Source organism: Lissotriton vulgaris, chromosome 10 (assembly GCF_964263255.1).
Source record: "Lissotriton vulgaris chromosome 10, aLisVul1.2, whole genome shotgun sequence".
Lineage (NCBI taxonomy): Eukaryota > Metazoa > Chordata > Amphibia > Caudata > Salamandridae > Lissotriton > Lissotriton vulgaris.
Genome location: NC_141698.1, coordinates 613,162,997 through 613,189,265, shown reverse-complemented (window position 1 = coordinate 613,189,265; position 26,269 = coordinate 613,162,997). Strand labels below are relative to the sequence as shown.

The following is a 26,269-nucleotide window of genomic DNA, read 5'->3' as shown; positions in this document are numbered from 1 at the left end:
TAGGGCAAGCCCGGGTCTATATGTAAAATAAACTTAGAGGAAGAGGGGGTAAGGCCCACTAGGGGCTTGAAAAATCTGTTTTCAATAGTCTGAAGTGGATCGGACAATACAGTGCACCAGACGTCTGCCCCATATGTTGCTGCGGCCTTTATCTTGGGCTGATAAATGTTCTTTAATAGGAGCAACGGTATTGCGCCCAGTTTTTTGGAGAAAGATTTTATTGCTGAGAGACTTCTCTCCATTCCCAGCATCCTTCCTACCACCAACTCTAACCATCATAAATTGTTATCAAAAAGTTCTTCTGGTGTCTGCATGGAGGTATGGGGTTTTGTCTCTTTTTCCTGCCCTTGCTATGAAAGCAAAGGACTTGGTTTGGTTAACTGTCAGGTCTAATGCATCCATGGAGGAAACATACACAGTTATCAAGCGTTCGAGAGCCACCCCCGTTCTTACAATCAATACTGCATCGTCCACATAGGGCAATATGGGTAACAGATGCAAATTAAACATGGGGAGATCCCGTGAGGCCTCCCAGAGGGCATCCTCGACTCTATTTGTATAAGTAGAGAAGAGGAATGGGGCAAGGACACATCTCTGCCTTACACCCCCAGGCGATTTTAAATAGATGGGTACAGTCCCCATTTCTAGCAGAGCGGACCGATGCTGTGGCATTTGAATACAGCTGTCTGATGAAATTAATTATAGATGGTTGAACCCCTAACTCCTTCATTATGTTCCACAGCTTGGCATGGACCCCACAGTCGAACGCTGCTGACAGGTCCATGAATGGCATGTAGATCTTCCCTTTCTTCCCTCTGGTATATTTATCCATTATCATCTTTAAATCAAAGCACTGATCCAGTACCCTTTCCCCGCTGGAACCCATACTGCGCCTGGATTAAGATGTTTTTCTTCTGGGCCCACCCCTCTAACCTAAAAAGAAGAAGCCAGCCCATAGGCTTTGCTGTGGTATTCAGCAGGTAAATTGGTCTGTGGTTCTTTGGGTTTGCCCTGTTCCCTTTTTTGTGTATTGGAACGATAACACTTGTTGACCATGAAGGGGGAGGGCCTACCAGAGCTATACTATTAGAGATGTTCATTAATAGAGGCACCCACAGATCCGGGGTTTCCTGAAAAAAATCAATTGGGACCCGTCCGGTCCTGGTGCCTTTCCGGGGCTCCAAAGCATCAGGCCTCTTCTTACTTCAATTAGTGAGAAGGACAGTGAATCCTGTAAAGTTGGCTCTATGGTACACAATAGTATGGAGGGATGGGTGCCTGAGGCGAAGATATTACAAAGTGGGCCACCCATGTACCTTCATCTACATTGATATCTAATGTAGGGTCTCTAGGGTGTTTAAAATAGGGTGCATTACCTATTTTCCAAAAATCTCAGTTGTTACCCCTGTTAGCTGCATCTTCAAGTTCCGACCATATCTCATCCTTAATAGCCCTTTCCCTATTTTTCCTTGCCAGGTTATAATCGGCCCGCAGTGATCTGATTTGTTCCGAGATTCTAGGTTTAAATCTCAGGGCTGACATTAAAGCCTTACTTGCTTTTGTGCAAGGGAGGTCAAAACAACCCTTACCTTTCCCAGTAGTTGACATTTTAGTGCGCTTAAGAGCCAGTTTTACTCACTCTAAGAGACCACAAAAAGAGGACACCACTGCCCCTGGATAAGAGTCAGCTTCTAGGCAGATAGAAATGTCATCCTAAATAGACAAAACAATTTCTGGGACCATCTTAATTTTGTCAATTTGAGCCCACTTAAGTTGGAAACTATTTCTCCTTGCCCGTATCAGTGTTCCAATTTTCTGATGGGAAATAGGGTAGCTTGTAGATACCCTTAACTGTAAGGATAGAAAGGCATGGTCGCTGAAAGTCGTAAAGTGGTTTTCTAACAGGGTGGCCCTGATGGAATGATTGCTATGCTATGCTTGAGGTAGCTATGAGGTAGCTATGATATAATCATCCTTGACTCATATCCATTTCACTGGAAGGTTCACCTGAATTACCTAACGATAAGTTTGGTTCATTAATTATTACCATATTTTTGGAGGATAAGATCCTATTTAGGCAGTTTCCATATTCACTGTGGGCGAAGTGATGTAATGAATTTTCCCCAAAATCCTCTTAGCCACAGACCGGGGCTTCATTGCATTTACAGAGGTGTATGTTAAAATCGCATAGTCAAATGATATTTACTGACTTCTTCTTAAAATTACCTGAGAGGTTATCTATTGCCTTATTTACCTCAACTGCCACTAAATGCATATTTGGCCCGAACTCATTATTATACAAATGTATTAGGAGCCATGTTATTAGGAATCAATGTGAGAAGACCACCCCTTGGCCCTCCCTGAAAGAGAAGGTTTAGCCAATGTTTTGAAGGAACAATATCCATATACAAAGATTGGCTCCGTAGACCAATGTCTCCTGGAAACATGAAATGTCACAGTCTTGCCAGATTTTTTTCCAATTGTCAGCACCCAGTTTCTGGACAATACCTGCCACATTCCATGACGATATTTTAAAAATATTTTTTTTTGCTCTGCATTGCATGCTAGCTATATTTGAGCCTGCCTTGAATGTCAGGGACCAAAGTATCCTGAATGTCACGTCCTTCCGCAAGATTTTTGATCTCAGTTGGGTGTAGTCAATAACATGAGTCTAAATCGGAGAGAGCAGCAAATCTATTCTCCAACAACAGACCTGATGCCACGAAGTTTCCCAATGAGTTTAACTGTGTCGAACTTTTCCTCTGGTAGGGTCTACTTTCTACAACAACTGGCAGAAAAGGGGGTCTCTAAAATATTCCAATGATAAAACAGTGATATGGGTGCCCTTAAGTGGAACTTTACATACGTATGCTAGGAGGAATCTAACAACAGATGCATTGTTGAAATGTATCACCACACTATCTCCCGGAAGATCTTTCCTCGCTGTGCTCAGCCACCCTATTCTTCTAGCCATAATGATTTGATTAGAGAGACAGCTGGCTCTCCCCCCAATTTATTTGGTCTACGCGTCAGCCAGCGAAGAACTTTAGACATTAGCTGGTCAGTCATTTCTAGTTGACCCTCCCCTGAAAGGGGTACATTTGCCGGCACCAATACAAGTGGGATGCTGCCGGGGGAGATGGAGGGTCTGGAGTCCAGCAATCAACTTCCAAATTTAAGGCTGTCCCCTCTCGGATGGTCATATCTCCTCTTCGGCCCTTGCGATGATAAAATCTGGCTTTTCACAGCTGTATTAAGATGTACGTTTTACACTGCCTCCCCTACTAAATTCTCCGGCTGAGCGGTTGTAACACTATGAAGGATTGGAATGTGTAGGGTTAGCCAAGTTAGTGTGAGTAAAATCTATATTTGGACGGTCCAGGTTAATTTCTAATCTACAAGTCCCCGCCTGCAAGTGTGATTCTGGGAGAGTGCTGGAACCATTCCTAACGTAGGATACCTCAAGAAGACAAAAATTATTTACGGCCTGGCACTCCAAATTAACTAACTTCTCCTTGATCTGGTTTAACTTCAATAGAATAGGGTTCAACATGGTAGAGACCATAGTTTCTAGTCTCTGCCACGTGAAATCATCATTGTTCATCAATGGACACAAAGATTGTGGGTGCCTGAGCACTGGGTCCACTTTGGACAGGTTCCATTTTATCAACTCCCCTTGGTTTGACTGATCTAGGGACTTTCGCTGGTTTTTGTCTCTGTGGGCCACCACCCCTTCTCCTTTTTAGTGGTGGTCCAGGTTCAACTGGATGTTTTCTCAGTCCCTTGCCCCTGGTGGATAATATGGAGGTACTAGATAGTGTTAGGGTCAATAAGTCTTGAGTTGGATGGTCCATAAGTCCTCCTGGTTCTAGTAAAAGAGGTTGAGCAGGAGCGTTAGATGTGATTTAACCGCCTAGAGATGATTGTTTCTGAGGGATGGGCTCCCAAGACAGGCGTCACTCAGTCTGTTCTATTTCATGTGATAAAACAGATGCAGCCCTTGTTGAAAATGCATCTAGGGTTCCTTCTATCCCTCCACCCACCTGCTCACTCTGGCCCTTGCGCTTGCTCATTTTTAAACTGAATAGTAAAGTTAAATGTATTTACACTACCTGCTCACAGTACCTTAATGTAGTCAATGTTGTTTGGTGGGATGGCCCAGCCCAGCCACTTCTGGGCTCCGACAGGTGTGGAAGGGCATGCCCGGGCGCGTCCCGCACTGAGGGAGGCTGTCAGTAGCTTTATTCACCTCCAGGCGCTGTGGCGTCACGTCAGCACCTCCTGGCGCAAAGGTGGCTGGGAGCTGAACTCCCGGTCCAAGTGACAGTGCGGCAGTACGGGCAAAAGGTCCTGTGAGGGCGTCAACCTGTCAAGTAGTCGCTGCAAGCCGACCCTGGTATGGCTGTGCTGGACAAGGTTGTCTGCATTCAATAAATTGCTGATCGTGGTTCCACCGAGTTTAGGGGGTTGAGAATTGACATCTTAAAGTAGCTGCAATAGATCCAAGATAAAAAAGATTAAAAAGGAGGGGTGCCAGCACACATCCTTGTTTTACTCTGCATGATGTTTGTATTTTTCTAGAGACGTGAGATCCATCTCCCAGTTTTATGTGGATCCATGTGTTTGTGTAAACTAGATTATAGCTTTTAAAAGCGCAGATGGAATCCCCCATTTCTGCAGCTAGAACCATAGCTGTCCCCTGGGCACATGGTCGAAAGCAGCGTTGAAGTCAACAAAGCAGCAGTGAGTTATCATTCCTGAGGCTGCCGCTTTATCCAACATAACTGATATTGTAAGCAGGTTTATTATGGTTCCTGATTTTGCCACAAAATCCAGTCTGATGGGAAAGGTATAAGTTGTTTTTTATGGCCCAAGATGACAGGTCTTGAAGCAGCAAAGTGGCATAATATTTGGATTCAACATCCAGGAGGGCAATCATCCTGTAGTTTTTGGGGTCTGATCTCTTGCCACCTTTGTATATTCGATGTATGATTGCTCTGTGCCAGGATTCCAGGATGAGCTGGTTAGTCCAGCAATAGGGTCCAAAATGTCTTTGAATTATGATTTGTGCTTGCATGGACTAATTTTGTCCAAATCTGGTCCTAGCTTTTTCTCTCTCTAGAGATATTGCTTGCCTAAGTACTTTTTGGACTTGCTTATAGATGTTCAGTAGCGAGTCATCCATTGGGCACAGAAGCTGCACCGATTGTGTCATGTCCCGCATCTCTGCAGACATCTCCTTGTTCACATCAACCAGTTCTCTGATGCCCTTCCCTATGTCTTCCATATTTGTGTTCAGGTTCCTCATCTGGCTTTGCACAGACTGGATGGCCTTCCCCTGCATCCTTTGAATCTTGACCATGCTACCCTCCAGCCCACGGAAGACACTGGGACCCTCCACATGTGCTGCAAAACCGCTATCTCTGGAACTGCGGCCTCTGCTACCTGTACGGGCACCCTCTGCACTGGACTGTTGTGTGGCAGTGCTTCCTTCCCCAGCCAAGGTTTGAGTGTCACCCCCCTCCATGTCACCTGCTGATGACTTCATTGGGACTAGTGGGGCAACTACATGCCTCTTGCTCTTTTGTGATGAAGGTGTTGTTAGAAGCAGTGGCGCAGGCAGTTCAGGTGAGGACAGTGGCAGAGGGGATTCTGAACGTTCTGGGGATGCCTGCAGATGTGGAAACATTTCAAGATCTTGGGATGGTGGCAGTGATGTTTGTGCAACAGTGTCCTCTGTGACATTCTCTGCACTTGTGCCTGCCTCCTGGCTGTCATCCCTCTGTGGTGCTGTGCCTTCCTGCTCCCTGGTACGCCTGCAAGATGTCTCGCCTGTGGACATAAAAGCATACATTAGCTCTGTGCTCCTGTCTCACTGCTTCTACAATTACATTTTTTGCACTCAAACACTGTACATATTGCCTCAGCCTCATTATTACTGATATGTTTAGCCTAACTTCTTCATTGCTGTGCTGTATGACATGGTAGATCTTTCAAATACTACATGTCCCATGATGCATTGCTCCTGTCTAATACTACCTCTACTGCAGTGGGGTAAACTTTGCCACATAGGGAAAAGGGAAGGTGATGGGGTGGGGGTGATTGCTGTGCATGCGTCTTACCTTTTCTGGTTGCAGCTCTGGCTGAGCTGTCTGCATCTCTCAGTCCACAGACGCTCTCTGGTTCAATGGTGGACCCCACCAGCTCAGTCAGGGGCGGGTGCACGGTTCTTCCCTCCTCCAGTTTTGTTCGCCTCTTTGTGGAGCTCTGCAATTTTTTTCTTAGTCAGGCTCCTCAGGTCATACCACCTCTTTTTCAGGTCATCTATGTCCCTTGGAGTCACTCATACAGCATTCACCTTTGCTTGTATGTCCAGCCAAATCTTCCTTTTGGCAGATTCAGCCACAGTCAGGGACAGCTTGCCAAATAATTTCTGGTGTTCCTTCACCACCTCCTCCACGAGGACCTGCAGGTCCATGGTGCTAAATTAGATTTTTTTCTTCCTCTCTGGAAGTTCCTTTTCACTGCTGCTTGCCATTTTCAAAGTTTAAAAGCACAAAACTTTTCCTGTGGCTCAGGGACTCAGCTCAGCTTTCACAGCCTCTCCAGGAGCTTCTAAAATCTTGCAGCTGCCTGTGTAGCCACTTCTTGGAAGGGAGGGGGAGGGTGGTAGCACCTGATTGGCTGTCTACTTAAGTTTCACTTTGAAAATCGGTATTTCCCGTTCATACCTATGGGCCTTTTGGCCCATAGGAATGAATGGGAAATACCGATTCGGTAAATTTCGAATGGCAGATTCCAACTTTTACCGAATCAGTAAAAAATACCGAATTTTTACCTACATTGCATTTACCGATTCTGAAATACCGAATCGGTAAAAATCGGTATTTTAGAGTCGATAAATTGCAATTACCTACATCTAGCCCCAAGTCCTTATAGCTGTTCTATGATATAGCCATACCATATACTCTTAAGTGCATTATAATCTTCGTGGTTAATGCTAACTTTGGTTTGGCTTTATCAAAACATGTTGTGTAAGGTGTCAAACACTTTGGAATACTACCATGCCCCCTGCCAGCTCTGTTGGCGGGGGTAGCATTCGTCCCTTCTAGAGGGAGAAGACATGTAGTTACTGCTTTACCCGGTTAAAGTTAAACAGAGCTTCAGAATCACAAGATGGATTCTGCTGCCACAGACACGAGTCTGACCTCCTGCAGCTGGACGAAACTCCAGCAGGGGAGGCCTGTACAATAGGTTTCCTTTCGAAGGAGGTGCTAACACCTCCCCAGACAGCCTGTAGTGGATTGGGGCAGGGTGGGTTCAATGGAAACTGCTGTTTCCAGACACTGCCTGGGGCACACAAGGTGCTCCATGCATAGCCTGGTTCAAACCAGTTGCTGGGGTAATCCTGCCCCAGCTCTGGTATGAAACTGGACAAAGGGAAAGGGGTGTAACCACTAGGCGTGGGCGGAAAATCCGTTCCGCTCGCGGATTTTGCGGATTTTCGGGAAATCCGCAATCCGCGAGATTTGCGGATTTCCCGCAAAATCCGCAAATTCGCACGCAGCGGATTTTTTTGGCGGCGCGCGGCGTTGGTGATACAATTTTTGCGGCGCGCGGCGTTTATCATCGTTTGCCGAGTTGTTTTTTTCGATAGTTTGCGAGTGCTGCGCCATTTTGGATCTTGCTGTGTGATCCCGCGGGAATTGGCGAGCGCGATTACGTCATCGCGGCTTGCCAGCGAGAGTTTGTCAACGCGAGTACGGCGAGATCACGTCTCGCGGTACTTCGCAAATTGCGAGATTTGAGATGCGGCGCGCGAAAATATAAATTTGCAATTCTGCACAAGAAATCCACCAGCAAGCAGCATAAACCTTCTAGAAATGATGATTTTTATGTGAATAACTCCTTAGTTTGACATTTGCCTGCACTTTTTTAGCGAGGAGTCCATTTTGGGGAGGGGGGCAGGGGGGTGGGAGGAAGGAAGTGCCCCATAGTCTTCAACTTCCTGTTCCTGTTCAGCAGGCTCCTCCCAGTGCTTTGTCCATCTCCTGGTCACTTTTCATTCGGATGTGGACCTGGAAGGATTACCTTTTGTGGATGCTGCTGGATCTTTGGATTTGAGGCCTTTTTGACTTTCTTTGGATCACTGTTGGATTAGAAATTTTACAAGTAAGTTTGTTTGGGGCATTACAGTTGCTGCAACTAAAATTTTGGGATTTTCGATTTTTTTGCTGTTTTGGGGCCTTTTCCCAGGGGTACTCAGTGGTGGGTGGACTGATTCTTTCTGTGGGTTGTCTTGAATTTAAACATCATGGAGGCCATAGATGAATTGGGATTGTGCTGATTTTTCTGTGTTTTTCGATTTTTTTTTTTTGTAAAATTTTGTGTTTTTCGATTTTTGACCTGTTGTTGGGGCCTTGACCAGGGGTAGTGAGTGGTGCATGGGGCCTAGTCTTTCTGTGGGCTGTCTTGAATTTAAACATCATGGATGGAATGGGATTGTGCAGATTTTGCAGTGTTTTTCGATTTTTGGGGGTGTTCATGGGGAGGGACATGCCATGTGGCTGGTGGCCATTTTGAGTGCAGCTACAGGCACTGGCCATGTGCTGGCAGGCAAGTGGCCATTTTGAATGCAGGCTTTGTTGTTAGGCCTCCAACCATTTTGCCTACTTTTCAACCTTTATTTATGCCAGGGGTAGTGAGTCTTGCATGGGCCTAGTATTTCTGTGGGTTGTCTTGAATTTAAACATCATGGAGGCCATAGATGAATTGGGATTGTGCTGATTTTTCTGTGTTTTTCGATTTTTTTTTTTTGTAAAATTTTGTGTTTTTCGATTTTTGACCTGTTGTTGGGGCCTTGACCAGGGGTAGTGAGTGGTGCATGGGGCCTAGTCTTTCTGTGGGCTGTCTTGAATTTAAACATCATGGATGGAATGGGATTGTGCTGATTTTGCAGTGTTTTTCGATTTTTGGGGGTGTTCATGGGGAGGGACATGCCATGTGGCTGGTGGCCATTTTGAGTGCAGCTACAGGCACTTGCCATGTGCTGGCAGGCAAGTGGCCATTTTGAATGCAGGCTTTGTTGTTAGGCCTCCAACCATTTTGCCTACTTTTCAACCTTTATTTATGCCAGGGGTAGTGAGTCTTGCATGGGCCTAGTATTTCTGTGGGTTGTCTTGAATTTAAACATCATGGAGGCCATAGATGAATTGGGATTGTGCTGATTTTTCTGTGTTTTTCGATTTTTTTTTTTTGTAAAATTTTGTGTTTTTCGATTTTTGACCTGTTGTTGGGGCCTTGACCAGGGGTAGTGAGTGGTGCATGGGGCCTAGTCTTTCTGTGGGCTGTCTTGAATTTAAACATCATGGATGGAATGGGATTGTGCTGATTTTGCAGTGTTTTTCGATTTTTGGGGGTGTTCATGGGGAGGGACATGCCATGTGGCTGGTGGCCATTTTGAGTGCAGCTACAGGCACTGGCCATGTGCTGGCAGGCAAGTGGCCATTTTGAATGCAGGCTTTGTTGTTAGGCCTCCAACCATTTTGCCTACTTTTCAACCTTTATTTATGCCAGGGGTAGTGAGTCTTGCATGGGCCTAGTATTTCTGTGGGTTGTCTTGAATTTAAACATCATGGAGGCCATAGATGAATTGGGATTGTGCTGATTTTTCTGTGTTTTTCGATTTTTTTTTTTGTAAAATTTTGTGTTTTTCGATTTTTGACCTGTTGTTGGGGCCTTGACCAGGGGTAGTGAGTGGTGCATGGGGCCTAGTCTTTCTGTGGGCTGTCTTGAATTTAAACATCATGGATGGAATGGGATTGTGCTGATTTTGCAGTGTTTTTCGATTTTTGGGGGTGTTCATGGGGAGGGACATGCCATGTGGCTGGTGGCCATTTTGAGTGCAGCTACAGGCACTGGCCATGTGCTGGCAGGCAAGTGGCCATTTTGAATGCAGGCTTTGTTGTTAGGCCTCCAACCATTTTGCCTACTTTTCAACCTTTATTTATGCCAGGGGTAGTGAGTCTTGCATGGGCCTAGTATTTCTGTGGGTTGTCTTGAATTTAAACATCATGGAGGCCATAGATGAATTGGGATTGTGCTGATTTTTCTGTGTTTTTCGATTTTTTTTTTTTGTACAATTTTGTGTTTTTCGATTTTTGACCTGTTGTTGGGGCCTTTTCACCAGGGGTATTTGAGTCTAGCATGGGCCTAGTCTTTCTGTGGGCTGTCTTGAATTTAAACATCATGGAGGCCATGGATGGAATAGGATTGTGCTGATTTTGCAGTGTTTTTCGATTTTTGGGGGTGTTCATGGGGAGGGACATGCCATGTGGCTGGTGGCCATTTTGAGTGCAGCTACAGGCACTGGCCATGTGCTTGGCAGGCAAGTGGCCATTTTGAATGCAGGCTTTGTTGTTAGGCCTCCAACCATTTTGCCTACTTTTCAACCTTTATTTATGCCCAGGGGTAGTGAGTCTTGCATGGGCCTAGTGTTTCTGTGGGTTGTCTTGAATTTAAACATTATGGAGGGCATGGATGGATTGGGATTGTGCTGATTTTGCAGTGTTTTTCGATTTTTTTGTGCTCTATAACTGAACTGATGTTCCTCTGTCTTCCATTTTTTTTAGGTGCACAAGACTCAAGAGAACCACCAGTGCCAGGAAGAAGTCCTGCAGCGGTGTGTGTGTGCAGCATAACGTCACGCGACGTCACGTCTGGCCTCAGACAACTCTACAATTCGTGCAACTGCGGCCTGCTGTCTGACCTGCTCTGAAGAAGATGGCCCCAAAGAAAGGTCTCCGTAGCTCCTCTAGCAAGAAAGTTGCTAGTAAGGAGCAGAAGAAGCAAGTTACCAAGGAGGCTGGTGTGTCACCCGCCACTTTTTTTGGGAGCAAAAGAAAAAGTACGCCTGCAGCAGCAGGATCTGCTGGGGACCAACCTGAGAGCAGCACCCCTGCTCCATTGGGTTCAGTGCCTCCACCACCACGCCAACTTAAGTCAAAGCCCTTGAGTGCTTCAGAGGCAGTCAGTGTACTTCTCCAATCACCATCGACCAGTGATGTTGGCTCATCGCAAGAAAGTAGCAGCAATGTCCCTGAATCAACACAGGTTGTTGTAACTCATCTGACAAGTGTTGAACAACCACAGCCGCAACAACAACACCATGTGCAAGTACACGCCCAAGTACATGTGGAAGGAGAGGCAGCAAAAGGAGATGCGCAAGCAAAGGTGCATGGACGTTCACAAGTGCCCACAATAGTTGTTCCTCCCGAAGTAGGGGCACATTTGGAAATCGACAATGAAGCTGAGGTATCATTGGAAGCCACTCCTCCTGATGATCATTCATTGTCTTCCACATCCCTAGCAAGGAAAAGATCAAGGGGGGTGTCTACATCTTCTTCAAGCCCACCTCGTTCTGGTGCAAGTGATCTGTCTTGGGAACCACGACAACTGCGGTCTGACAGTGAGGCAGAGGCACACCATGATCTGCCACCGGTACCTAAGCGTAAAAGGAAGGTCGTCCAAAAACTCAAACCTATGGAGTGTGATGAGGCTCAACAAGAAGTGACAGATACTGCTGGTGATGAAGCCTCTCACGATGACGACGAGCCAGTCATCACAAAGGTCACTGCAGCCCCACCGGGCATGCAGCAAAGAGACATTTTGACCCTATCCCGAGAAGCTGCTGAGCGTGATGATGATGTCGGCGAGGAGGCAATGGAAATGGAATCATTAGATTTGGAGTTAAGTAGTACACCAAAACCTACCGCTTCCATATTTCTTCCTCGCAAGAAGGTACCCACCTCGTCCTCGACCTCAATTCGTGGTGGTGAAAGTGCAAAACGTACTGAAGTTCGGCAATCCACATCCTCCACTTCATCTGTCATTAGCAGCAGGACCACCACCACCAGTATCGACGCCTCCTCCGGCGGCGGCCCCCGAAGACATTTCAAGTCTCCAGTTTGGGACTTCTTTAGTGTTTGCCCAAAAAAGGAAAACGTAGCCATTTGTAGCCTTTGTAAGCTTCGATATAGTCGTGGTAAGCTTGGTTCTAACTATGGTACCGGAGGCCAGAGAGGTCATCTTGAGAGAAGGCACCCTGTCGAATGGTTTCCGCACCTAGAGGCGGTCAAGAAAGCCGGAATTGCACGTAATGAAAACGTTGATTTGTCATCTGCTGATGACGAGGAGGTAGAAGAAGACGATCCAAACACTTCACTTACACCCAGTTCCCATGTCAGCAGCACACCCCATGGGAGCCACACTAAGAGTGTGGGAGAGAGTGAGACATCAATGCGGAAAAGTTCATCAGCGAGCGTAACTGGGTCGAAGAGATCATCATCCCGTAAATCATTGGTCCAGGGCAACATTAAAAAGATGTTGTTTACAGAAGCGCAATATGAACGCAACCACCCAATGACCCGTCTGTATAACACTAAGCTGGCTAAAATGCTAGCTCTGGACCTTCTCCCTTTTTCTTTTGTCGAAGGGGTTGGTTTTCTAGAATTAGTGGCAGCGCTCTGCCCTAAATGGAAGGTTCCTAGCCGGTTCTATTTTGCCCGAGTTGCGGTTCCAGCACTACATGAAGATGTTCTGAAGGCGATTGGGGCAGCTTTGCAGAAGAGTGCTGTTCACACTATACATCTGACAACAGACATGTGGAGCAGTGGCGCAGGCGCTGATTACATGTGCATCACTGCACACTGGGTCTCTTTTTCAGGGGCTAAAGCAAAGCTAAACTCAGGTGTTGACACTAACATTGTTTTTAAAGGTGCTCGGAAACATGCAACACTAGCCATGTTTGGTTTGGATAAACGTCACACAGCAGAAAACATTTTGGATGTCTTTAACACAAAGGTCCTTAACTGTCTGTCCCCACTAAAACGCAAGGTTGGTTATGTTTCCACGGACAATGGCTCCAATATAGTTAAGGCCATGAGGGACGGTTACTATTTCAGAGTGCCGTGTTTGGCGCACTGTATAAACCTGGTTGTCCAAAAATTCTTGGGTAATAAACTCAGTGCAGCGTCCAGTGTATTGGAGAACTGCCGAAAAATTTGCAAGCATTTCAGGCATTCTTTTAAGGCCCGCAAGCAGCTGAGGAGCATGCTATATCAATGTCAAATGCCAGTGAAAGCACTCATCCAGGAGGTGGTAACACGTTGGAACTCAACCTTCTACATGCTTGAGCGTCTGTATGAGCAGTATACGCAACTCGATCAATATTTCTTGAAAGAGGGTATAGAGGAGCTGAGGATGGGTGGGCCGCAATGGAACATAGTTGAAAGCCTAACACGCATGCTTCGTCCTTTTGAGGTCTTCACGCGTGCAGTCAGCAAGGAGGACTCTAATTTGGGAAAAGCTATCCCATTGTTGTACATGCTGGAGGACCAACTGAAGGAGGTGTGTTCTGTGTTTCGAAAAGATGACAAAAAGAAAGGCTCTTCTTTGCTTCTGGCTGAGCAATTATTAGAGCTCCTACAAGGTGATGAACGTCTTCAAAAGATCCACTCAGAACAGCATTACATTTGTGCTACTATTCTGGATCCACGCTACAAAAAGGCGCTGGCAGGCAGAGCATTCTTTTCTTTTGCTGATGAAGATGTTACAAAGTACAAACGTTGGCTAGCCTTGTCAGCCAAGAAGTTTGAAACAGAACGGCTGGAAATTGAAGGAAATGGCAGTACATCAGCAGGCCATCCCCAGTCAAAACAATCCACTTCTGCACCTGTGGCTGTGGCACAAGTGACCTCTCAGCCGTTAAAGACACCGGCAACCGCATCATCTGCACGAAAGACAGCAGAAACATTGGAGGCTGAAGAGGATTGGCTAGCTCTGCGTGGGTTTGGTTCTCAAAAGGCCAGAGGCACAGCAAGAGCTACGCAAAGTGGAGGAACCTTGGAGGAGGACCTTGAGTCGATGGTGAAGGACTATCTGAATGACTCCACAGAGGTCTATGTTAATTCTGACCCATTGGCGTATTGGCATGGGAAAAAAGAATTGTGGCCACAGCTCACCAACCTGGCTTTAAACTACTTGTCTTGCCCACTCGCAAGTGTGTCTTCTGAACGGGTTTTCAGTGCGGCTGGTGGGATTGTAACTCCCAAACGGAGCCGCCTCTCGCCCAAAAATGTGGAGAGGTTAACAATGATCAAGATGAATCAGCACCTCATACCACCAGATATAAGAGTACGAGAGAGCGTGCCGGATGAAGAGGAGGTGGCCAGCACCATAGATGAGGGAATTTCTACTCTGTCAGGTGGCACTGACCTCACCCGGGCTGAATTCGCAGAGTATGATGACGAAGCCTTATTCTTATTCCTGGACCGTGATTCCGACTTCGAGCCCTGAAAATGAGACAACGAATCAATAACTTTCTTTTTCATCCTTATTCACTTTTATTCCTGTGTGTCTGTCTTTCTTTGTTGTGCACAGTTAATATAATTCAAACTTTAATCAGATTATCACAAAGACAAGCCCATCAGCAGAACTGTCTTCACTTGTTTGCTAATTTATTTGAAGGTGCCGCAGTCTGCATTCCTCAGGTTCACAAGTTCAGAAGAACATGCTCCTCTATCCTCCTCCTCCAGACTCCTATTTCCATCAAAGCAGAGGGCTGGTTTACGCCCAATGAAGAAAGACTCAGCACTTGTGGGGGTGTTGTTCTACCTCTTTGCAGGTGAGTTGACGGGTCTGGGGCCATTGCTGGGAAGCACTAAAAGTGGTTTGTGCCAAATCCGAGGCGGAAATTTTTTTGTGTTTTTGATGACTTGCTTGCCTTTGAGGTGCTCTTAGGGGGGGTTCCGTCTGTTTGTGGGTGAGTTTCATGGTCTGAGAGCATTGCTGGGACACTCTAATCTTGATTGCATTTGCTTTTCAGGAAATCCGTCGTGCCAACCCCGACTTATGGCCTAGCTACGCAGCGCGTTTGGACCGAAGGCCCAGAAATATTGCAAGTATGAGATTTTGCTTTTGGCCTGTTTGGGGGTGTTATGCTTCTTGGCGGGTGGGTTGCCGGGTCTTGGGGCATTCCTGGGAAGGTCTAATACCGGGTAGAAGTGGTTGGGACAAAATCCAGGCCGATTTTTTTTGGGCTATTTCAGACATTTTGCTCTATGTAGCGTTTTCGGGGGCCTGTTTGGGGGGCTTGCTGGTGTTTGCGGGTGAGTTTCGTGGTCTGGGAGCACTGCTGGGACACTCTAATCTTGATTGCATTTGCTTTTCAGGAAATCCGTCGTGCCAACCCCGACTTATGGCCTAGCTACGCAGCGCGTTTGGACCGAAGGCCCAGAAATATTGCAAGTATGAGATTTTGCTTTTGGCCTGTTTGGGGGTGTTATGCTTCTTGGCGGGTGGGTTGCCGGGTCTTGGGGCATTCCTGGGAAGGTCTAATACCGGGTAGAAGTGGTTGGGACAAAATCCAGGCCGATTTTTTTTGGGCTATTTCAGACATTTTGCTCTATGTAGCGTTTTCGGGGGCCTGTTTGGGGGGCTTGCTGGTGTTTGCGGGTGAGTTTCGTGGTCTGGGAGCACTGCTGGGACACTCTAATCTTGATTGCATTTGCTTTTCAGGAAATCCGTCGTGCCAACCCCGACTTATGGCCTAGCTACGCAGCGCGTTTGGACCGAAGGCCCAGAAATATTGCAAGTATGAGATTTTGCTTTTGGCCTGTTTGGGGGTGTTATGCTTCTTGGCGGGTGGGTTGCCGGGTCTTGGGGCATTCCTGGGAAGGTCTAATACCGGGTAGAAGTGGTTGGGACAAAATCCAGGCCGATTTTTTTTGGGCTATTTCAGACATTTTGCTCTATGTAGCGTTTTCGGGGGCCTGTTTGGGGGGCTTGCTGGTGTTTGCGGGTGAGTTTCGTGGTCTGGGAGCACTGCTGGGACACTCTAATCTTGATTGCATTTGCTTTTCAGGAAATCCGTCGTGCCAACCCCGACTTATGGCCTAGCTACGCAGCGCGTTTGGACCGAAGGCCCAGAAATATTGCAAGTATGAGATTTTGCTTTTGGCCTGTTTGGGGGTGTTATGCTTCTTGGCGGGTGGGTTGCCGGGTCTTGGGGCATTCCTGGGAAGGTCTAATACCGGGTAGAAGTGGTTGGGACAAAATCCAGGCCGATTTTTTTTGGGCTATTTCTGACATTTTGCTCTATGTAGCGTTTTCGGGGGCCTGTTTGGGGGGCTTCCTGGTGTTTGCGGGTGAGTTTCGTGGTGTGGGAGCACTGCTGGCTATATATACTTTACTTTGCAAGAGGTTTGAAGCAAATCCATGGTGGCTGAGGGGACTTAGGGCCTAGCTGCAGAGCGCGCGCGGAGTGATTTGGGAAATTTGTGAAAAAGTGACTAAGTCCCCATTTTTGTACTTTTGCTCTTTGGCTGTTTGGGGGTCTTCTACTCGTTTTCTCCTGGGTTGACGGCTCTGGGGCCATTGCTGGGAAGCTCTAATACCGGATAAAAGTGTTTTGGACCAAATCCCAGGCGGAATTTTTTTTGTGTTTTTGATGACTTGCTTGCCTTTGAGGTGCTCTTAGGGGGGGTTCCGTCTGTTTGCGGGTGAGTTTCGTGGTCTGGGAGCACTGCTGGGACACTCTAATCTTGATTGCATTTGCTTTTCAGGAAATCCGTCGTGCCAACCCCGACTTATGGCCTAGCTACGCAGCGCGTTTGGACCGAAGGCCCAGAAATATTGCAAGTATGAGATTTTGCTTTTGGCCTGTTTGGGGGTGTTATGCTTCTTGGCGGGTGGGTTGCCGGGTCTTGGGGCATTCCTGGGAAGGTCTAATACCGGGTAGAAGTGGTTGGGACAAAATCCGCGCGGAAAAGCCTTTAGTTTTGGCACTTTTTGTAACTTAGGGTTCGTTAGGGTTAGCCCTAGCAGCAGGATTGCATGTGTATCGGGGTGTTCTAGATTTTTCAAACTGAGTTCTGGGGTCTTAGAGCACTCGTGAGAATGTGTAATTTTGGTTGCAAGTCATTTGAAGAAAATCCATGGTGGGAAAGGGGGGATTTGGCATAGTTAAAGAAAGCCTTTGCCACTATTCTTAACTTAGGGTTCGTTAGGGTTAGCAGTATTTCTATTGCATGTGTTTGAGTGGGGGGGATTTCGAGTCTTGGAGCGATGCTGGCTATGGCTACTTTTGCTTGGTTGCTTGCAAGTGGTTTGAATACAATCCACGGGGGGTAATGGGTAATTAGGGTACTTCGGCCTACTTTTACTTTCAAAGTAAGTTTTGTCTCCAGTTTTCTGCTAGGCCTCGTTTTTTGGGTGGGAGCACTGCTAGGAAGATCTATTTTTGTTCTAAAACACAGTTTACAGTACACCTAGCTTGAGGGGCAAGATCCGCTACATTAATTTGCCCATACTTACTTATCCTTCAAAAGGTGACTCAGAGTACGCACTTTCAAAAACATTGTACTGTCTGTCTACTAGGAAAAACAAATTGTGACTTTTTGCACTCCACAGCCTACATACCTTATATTTATTTATCAGTGGTGTTGTAATATTATATCACTTCCTGTTTTTCGTTGAATAATTACAGGCCGGGTTTCAGTCTCTGCAATGGGGAAAAAAGGATGGAGTCAGGCTTCACAGTAGCGAGCCACAATTCAGCATCAGGCAGGCAGTGGACAGGGTGTCTTCTGGTGACCAACATCGGTGGACGAAGCGTCGGCTGCAATGGAGGAGTGCCGCTAATAGGAGGATTTTTTTTCTGCGGGCAACTTACTTACCACTTCCAACAGGACCACTACAACCACATAGATACAGTATCCCTTGCCTTTTTCTCTGACTGTGACTGCATTTCTTTGCTCTCTCTCGGCTTCTACATTGATCCCTTAACACATCACTTAGTCCACTCCACTATCTGCACCACACATAGTCATTTGTAAGTGCTCCTACGTAATTCGCAAGTCGCAGCACGCCCCAGGCCGTAGAGGACTGGGATGGCCCCAATGATGAAGCATGTCACCAAGGGGCAACCCTGGTGAGTGAGGGGACACCTAGAAAAAAAGCAATTTCTCCTTTTCTATCTACTATACCTTCTGTCAGGTTACGCAGCCCCTAAGCGCCTACCGTACTATGAAACTACATTTCCCATGAGTAGGCGGGAGACTTGCAGACTATTTAGTGAGACTATATGAGAGTACCCTTGTATGTTAGGACATCACTTCACTGATGCCTGTCTTGTCTTCTCTTACAGGTATCCTTTCCCTGCTGACCCTACCTTTACCCATCCCACATTTTTTATTTTAGTTTGTTATTTTTCTCCCTCGCCTAATGCCTCGAACACCCTGTGTTTACACTTCTGGGTGTTGGTGACATTTGGAGGTGGAACCATATTTGCATCGACTGGATCACGGGGAGTAAACGTGACACCTTCCAGACCAACCCCATTGAGTGTTGTTGTGAATGGATTTATAGTGACCAGCAAGGCTCTCGGGTATCTGGCTACAGAGACCTTATGTTGAATATAGTTATCAATAATTCCACACAGGCCCTGTACTGTCGCATTCTTTCTTTCCACAGTTGTCGATGATATATTCTTACTCTGCTTGACAAAGAACCATTGCTAATGTGAAAGAACTTCAACCGAATTAGTAGTTATACTTTACCATTTGTTAGGCTACAATGTGGCACTGCTCTACTGTACTTCTGTCACCTGCTATATTCTCAGTTGTACCGTTGAATTGCTCAGGAGGACAAACCAGATTTCATTTTCTTTTTTTTCATAGGCATGCAACTGCCACTGTGTCACACCACTACTACCACCGCTATGAGGAAATTTTATCCGACCAAGATTGCCAACGTTATTCGGTGTTTCCCGTGGAGCCAGCCCTGGGCCTAGCCCTACTTTCAAACACAAATTACAGGTAAGATAAGCGTTTGGTGGTTTGGGGGTATAATGGAGTATTAGTACGAGAGACGAGAGCCTGAAGGTAGTACTACTAAAGTCCTAGGACTCTTGGATTCACTTCACTTAGTCTGTGAGAGGCACTTAGTGTTGAAAACATTTGGGCATTTACACTTAAAGGAAGAAAATGGAACTAAACTTTCAGGAAAACAGTCAACGTTAAACCCCCACCCACCAGGCAAGCAGTAAAAAACAGGTATGCTCAGATAAAGTTTGAAAAAGTATATTTATATCCCTAACAAAATAATCTCCCGCAAGACCCTCCCTAACCCCAACGATTGTCCTTCAAAAGTCCCCAAAAACCCAACTCCCAATTCCCACCCCCCAAAAGTCTCTAAAAAAGGGGCAAGGGACACTATGGGTGGATGCTGTTCACTTTTTGGGCCAGGGCATCATGCTCCTCGCGGAGCAAGGCGAGCTCCTGCTGAAGGCGGGACACCATCAGGGTGGTGCGGCGCAGGCGTGCCTTCACTGCCTTGCAGGTGCAAGGCCTGTGAGAAGCAGCTGTTGGCCTTGCTGCTCGGCGGTGGCGTTTGCCTTTGGCAGCCCGGCTCAGTCTCGGTGGACCACTGTGCTGGGTCACGGTGGCAGCCGGTGAGGCCACGGAGGACGACGTTGTCGTTGTTGTCGACCGCACACTTTCCACGTCCTCCAGGGCCACCAGCCGCCGATATTCCGCAACAGTGGCCTCGATTCTCCGTTGCCGGGCCGCTCTAGCCAGCTCCTTCCTCCTTGTTCGTTTGGAAGGAGAACCTATATGAAGAAAGAAAGACATAGTCTGTAACCAATGCTCTTTAAGATTAACTCAATCATTCAGCAGAAATGTGTGCTGCAGTACAACTAGCAACTTGCAAGCGCATTACATAACTATTGAGGCCAGTATCTATCTAACCTCACACTTCTTCATCCTTGCTCTAACATTAGTGGGAGTTTAAGGAACAAATTCTATGAGCACTGTGGACTTCCATTGGAGTCGACTATGAAAGTACACCAGTCTTATTCTTCTTCTTGTCTCTTGTTTTGGAAAATTGGTACGTTATTTTCTGCAAGCCGGCATAATGCCAGCGCGGTAAACTTGCACCCGAGAAAAAGAGACGCACGCCATGAGGAGTGACCTAGACTTGCGTTGCCGTTGCGTTACTGTACCCGTCCAGTACATGCAGGTGGTGAATCTCTTACTTTTCTATTACGGGTGGCACTGAGAATACTCTGTTACAACTCAAGGGCTACTGCTTAATTAATTTAACTTTCACCCTACAGTGGAAATGAGTACTAGAAATGGAAAATTGAAGAAGATAAATAATCTGATTATCTATCACTTCACATGGGATGTTTTTGCTTATATATGGGATGACTTTAGGTGCTTTGCTTTTTATTGAGTGACAGGCAGTGATACACCCACACATGAATGACTGAGTACTACTAAACTTATTAAGAGAGGTAGGGAGTGGCCACCATAATAACCGGATCTATGCAGTGCTTGCAATACAAACTACTGCTACTATTTATGGTAGTATTTGGACAAAATTAAAAGTTCTTTTCCTTGCCTTTCCTACACTGGAACGGACGTGCGGGTGCAGTGTTAGTGTTACATGCTCTTCAAAGTTACACTTAGTTCATCCACTGACCGTCTACTCTCTCTAGATCATGGGTACTCACAAACTTTCTCTCAGGGGCTACATTTACAGTGTAGTTTGGGGCCGAGGGCCGCACTGGTGGGGGCGGAGTCAGAGGGGGCGGGGCTAAAGCAAAACGATAACTTGTGACCATGAGGTTGCACACAGGTCCCTGCAGCAGATGCCCTCATCCACTGAGCCACCAGACCCAGCATTTACATACATCTCTCTCCCTCCTGCTGTCCCTCCTGCCCTCCCTCCATCTCTCTCTCCCTCCTGCCCTCCCTCTCCCTCTGTCATCTCACTGTGTGTGTGTCTATCTGTGTCAGCCTTCAGCCCGGGTTGAGACCGCTTCCTCAACGCGCACACACAGACAACAACACCAAAGTACTTAACAGGTCTTTAAAAGACCATTAACATATTATTGAGGCTTTGTTTGTTTTAGCGCCCCTGCTTCTCCACCCTGACAATCACTGCTTGCCCGGCCCCACAGAGCAGAGGCTTAGTTCTATTTCACCTCTTTGTGGCCTTGCATCTCCACTCTGCTCTGTGGGGGCCGGGGGAGCAGTGATTGTCAGAGTGGAGATGCAGGGGCGCTAACAGGTGAAATACAAAAAAGCCTCTGCTCTGTGGGGGCCGGGGGAGCAGTGATTGTCTGCAAGGTCAGCGCACCGCCAACGAAGGCTTGCCGGGCCACCACCGGCCCGCGGGCCGTACTAGGAGTACCCCTGCTCTAGATACACATATGCTATCTAAGAGTCAGATAGTAGCATGATCCAGGTATATGGACACATACAGTTTCTGTGTCACCCACCCAGGCTGTTGTCCTTCCACCCATCATTGCTTCATCATTCACCCAGCCATGCATCTCATATTCTTGCCTTCCCAGCTAGTCTTCAATCTCAATAAGTAAGGAATATATAAGAGCTTACCTCTGGCCGCCACCACCGTCTCAACTCTCACATCCGGCGCCGCCGCCTCCTCCCCTGATGATGAATTGCCCTCCGCCTCCGTGTCGAGCACCACCACCACACTGGCCCCGCCACCAGATGTTCCACCTACAAAGTACATTTAAGAATCTTAGAATAAAGCACTCACTAGTCACTAGTATTTGGTCTAGGAATGAAGACATGTGAAAACAATGTAATTTGTGACTGTCTACGTTAAAGTTAAAAAAAATGTCCCTTTTTCCAGGGAAGGTTGTCTTGCTGCACTTTTTGGCACAACTGATGAAGGCTGATTTTTTAACACGCACCATTTTTCTCCACACAGACAGAAGATGGACTTCTAACAACAAGATCAAGTTGAAACCAGGTGAGAGCTCGGCTCGACCACAAGAAATGTCTTCAATTAATCGTCAGCACTAACCACTTTTCCATTATCAGTTAAACGTTTAGTTTTATTATGACTTCATTTTAATAAATGTGTTTACTTTTAATAAAGCTTTTAAATTTAAATACAATCTGTGTTTTTTGGTCCTCCAGACTAGAGTGACTGAACGAAAGGTTTTGCAATTTTTGCAAGCATGAGTCCAGATAGAACACTTCAAAAGACATTATGGACAATCCCAGAGGACTGCACTAAGTTGATAGAGCTATTGCTGACTAGAATCATGGGAGTTTCGCCAACCGTGCAATCTTAGTTAGCTACACAGACAGACTAATAAGAATAATCTAGTAATACCACAGGGAGTCATAGTAGAGGCAGGATAAGAATTTAGATACAGTCTACAAGAAGAGCAAAGACAATTTTGAAAAAATTCAAATGAGGAACGCTAGGAAAAATAGGTACTAGTCTAAAATGAAAACTTACTGGGGCCAGCAGAGGAGCCCTCGCCTGCCCGATCCTGGCCCTGTTGATGAACAGCATCCGCCGCCTGCTGCTCCTGTGTCCTCCTCTCGCCCCTGGGGGGAGCTGACGTACAACATGAAAGAAAGAACAGAAAACATGGATGATTGTTGCTTGTCAATGTCAACCAAATCAAACATTTCAAAAGAACAATAACAAAATATTTCCGCGAAATTATATTGATTATGGTTACTTTTTATTTATTTGCGGACCTGTGACTTCGAAAGTCACGTAACTCACTAAACAAAGTACTGAAACGTTCACCTAGGACTGGCAGGCAGCAGTCCGCAGGCAAGACGCAAAGTGACAGACAAACTCCATTGTGATTTCAGTCAGATCAGTGACAACACTAACAGTTGCCTGCTACATTACCAGTCATTTAAATAGTCAAACTATCAATCCACCGCCACTATTTTTCTTATTGTCAGGGTTACAAAGGAAGGGGCAGATTTAAGCCCTTGCGGCTCTTTTGCGCCGTTCTTGCGTGACTTTTGTGACGCAGCAGCTAAACAAAAAAGGGCGCCATGGTGCGGCGTATAATATTATAACAACGTGACGCATTTGGGAGATGCATCCCGTTATAAAGCCCTGCGCCATCAGGGGGCGTTCCGGCGCAAGGGAGGGCATTCCTGCGCTGGAACACATCCTAATAGTGGCTGAGGGAAATCTACAAAATATCAATCAGTCACCTTTAGGACAATGATGCGTCACACAAACCCTGCACCTGCTTGAAGCAGACGTACGGCTTGACCCAGCATTGGGGAGATAGGGTACCCCAGAGCATTGATGGAGCTGCGCCATCGTTGCGACGCAACTCCAGCAGTAAAGCTTCGGTGACGTTTTGGGCCCATGGGGAGCCGCATTGCAAATACGGCGCACCATGTTTGGTGGTGGTAGCGGGCCGCACAATTAATGGCGCATCCCTGCTACTTTGCAGGGATGCGACGGTAATTGCAATTCTGCCCCTTAGGGGCATACTTACTTACGCGTTCTGGCGCATCTCCAGAGATGCGCCAGATCAAATGCGTCACGCAAAACTACCCTTGCGACACGGCAGATGTGCCTCATTTACAATGCGGCGCGCCCTGGCGCAAGGGTAGGCACTTGCGTGACGCATCTCGTCACGTAAGAGCGGCGCATCGCTGGAGTCACGTCGCCAACGCAATGCAACTCCAGTAATGCTCAGGGCCACCCAATACTTTACATGCTGTGTCAGTCCTTTCGCCTGCTTCGAGCAGACATAAGGAATTGAATTGACGTAGCAGCGTCGCAGAAGTGCCTGCGTTAAATCTTGTAGATTTCACGCAGGCAATTTTGCGAGGCGCACAGCCGCTGGACCGCCCACCCTGCGTACTAGGAACGCACCCATTGTGGTGCAGGCCCATGGCTTTATAACGTGACGCATCTCCCTAGATGCGTCATGCTGTAAATGACTTGCAGGGATGCGGCACGTTTACGCCGCTGTTGCGTCACGCAAGGCAACGTAAACGTGGCGCAAGGGGCTTGTAAATGTAATCTGCCCCCTAGTGTCTAGCATTACGCAGTTCTGTTAAGTACACTCATACATAATAGTTACTCAGGCCAATGAGACCACGAAATAGAAAACAAATAAGCATAGTAGCAACCCCACTGAGAAGGAGAGCAGTGCACCTGAAATGCACAGAAGATTTTGAAATATAATTTAACTACAATGTAATCGTCATCAGCGGCATTATTGGCTTGCTCCATGTAAAAAACAAATATTTGCAATACAACAACACAGAGCAGGAGAAAACATCATAGTAGTGAGTGATTAAATGCCAATGGCTACTACTACTCACCAAGCCCGGGGATCTCCAAGCCGAGCTGGTCCAGCAGGTCGCGCTCGCGGTCCAGGAGGTCCGTCCAGCGATGGGTGACCTGGCTGTAGGTGCGCTGGACCCCGTAGAGGTGGGATATGGCCCAGCACACCTTCTCCCACCGCTTCCGGCGCTCCCGCATGTTATAGCCGCCGGCCGCGATCCTGCCGCCTCCCGCGATGGTCCTGGGCAGGCGGCGCTGGACGAAGTAGACCAGCGCGCCCACTTCCTCCGGGCTGAATATCTCCCGGCGCGTCACCTGCTCCCCCCTCGATCTCACGCCTGCTGTCCTGCCACTGGGTCCAGCACTACTCCCCGCCGCCGCTGCGGCCCTCAAGTGCCTGGGCAGCTTCACGGCGCCTGGCTTGACCATGGTCTGGGCAGGTAAGGTAGGAAGAAGTAGAAAATTAAGAAAGAATAGGATAGGGAAGAAGAAAAGAAAAGAGTTTACAAAAGTAGTTTAAAAGTAAAGAAAAATAGCAGAAAAGACAAAAATATACAGCTAGGAAAAGAGAGGGATAGATAAGAAGCAAAATCGTAAAAAAAAAACTGAAAACAAGCAAAGGATGGGAAAGATATCAAGAGGATTAAACACCATGCCCAGACACAGGAAATGAATGAAAAACAAGATGGCCGGCGCCCGTTTCCGAGCGCGAAAGTCAGTTCGCGCGAGATTTTCCTCGCGATCTCGTGCGAACCTCTAGATTTCCCGCGCGATCTCGTGCGAACCTCTACTCGCAATGCGCTTACTGCGCGAGATTATACATAGCGGGCGGAAACGGAAATACGTCACGCAAACAAAATGGCCGCGCCCGTACTCGACCTTGGGGTAAATTCGCGTGTTGCGCTGCAAGCGGCTCGCGAATACTGCAAAAAAACTCGCGAAACAACAAGCCGCAAAAAAATAAAATGCTCATTCGCACGAATTGGCGGCTTCCGCGGTCGGTTTCGCACGACGCCGCGCCCCGCGAATAGCGCGAAAAAAACCGCAAAACGATTTCAGCAAAAGCAAAAGCAATGAGCAGGTGCAAAAGGTCAACCTCATGATTTGTAACGATTCTTTGTATTGCTTCCTGAGGGGGCCCTCCAGAATTCGGTTGCCTGCTTGCAACTATTGTGTGACCCTGCTCTGACCTTAACTGTATGCCACAAAGGTCCTGATTTACAGCTAAAGGAGCAGACAAGCAGGTGCCAGGCTGGAACTTTAAATTCTTTCAGTGACACATTAATTAGCCCCTAATTCATTATTGTCAGTTGGGGCAGGGCAGGTGTTGTAACTAATTTTGCAACAATGAAAGCACTTAGCAAGTGCAAAAGATCACTAATCAGGGCGCACTAAGGAAGCAGGTGCCAGCTAAAAAAATATTCTGTGACACATTAATCAGCCCCAAATTAATTCAGGTCACTTGAGGCAGGGAAGGTGTGCTTTGCTTTGCCGAAAATAATGTACACTGGACAACCAGAGGGTGTGGTGATGAAACAGAGGGTGGCATGGGTGGGCCAGAGGGTGGCATGAGTAGTCAGAGAGTGGCAGTGGTGACAGAGAGTGGCAGTGATGAAGAAGAGTGTCCCAAACAGGCTGGACATGTAGAAACAACAAGTTCGCAAAACTTGCGACCCGACAGGTAAGTTCGCAAATTGCGAAATTGTAAAAACCCTCGCGAACTGGCAGAAACACGGGCGAACACAAAAAAAAAAAAAAATCCGCAAATTCGCGGGAATTCGCGGATTTTGCGGATTGCGAATCCGCAAATCCGCAAAATTCGCGAACGCGAGATCCGCAAAATTCGCCCATGCCTACCCCTGACCTTCACCTAAAGACTGTAACTTCTATGCCCCGGTTCAGTACCCTGTGGCTCTTGAGTTCGGCTCTACAAATACCACCATAGGAAAAACTGTGTTCTTATTTGCAACACATACTTTACAGCTGTTGTTAGAAAACAAATGAAAAGTATATAAAGCTAAAAGGTTAATACAAAATCTTAAGAAAATTGATAAGAAACCTTCGACGTTCTTGTAAATAAAATGCGGCATGACACTGTCAATTACTA

At 46.9% G+C, this 26,269-nt stretch overlaps 2 protein-coding genes across 4 annotated transcripts in view; both read right to left on the bottom strand.

The window, feature by feature from the left end:
* The window catches only part of LOC147688594 (sodium channel protein type 5 subunit alpha-like), a 1,046,042-nt gene that overhangs the window by 860,340 nt on the left and 159,433 nt on the right, over positions 1–26,269 (bottom strand). The gene's annotated exons all lie outside the window — the stretch shown is intronic.
* On the bottom strand, positions 18,739–22,443 carry LOC147688595 (uncharacterized). Of its 2 annotated transcripts, XR_015300526.1 has the most exons (3): positions 22,345–22,443; positions 21,465–21,590; positions 18,739–19,669 (listed from the first exon to the last, which is right to left on the bottom strand). XR_015300526.1 is itself a non-coding variant. In XM_086939941.1 (2 exons), the coding sequence occupies exons 1-2, from the start codon at positions 21,601–21,603 to the stop codon at positions 19,272–19,274; spliced, it is 537 nt and encodes a 178-aa protein (XP_086796067.1). In that variant the 5' UTR covers positions 21,604–21,619; the 3' UTR covers positions 18,739–19,271. The 2 variants fall into 2 exon arrangements, 1 of the variants encoding a protein (XP_086796067.1); XM_086939941.1 differs by lacking the exon at positions 22,345–22,443 and having other exon boundaries at positions 21,465–21,619.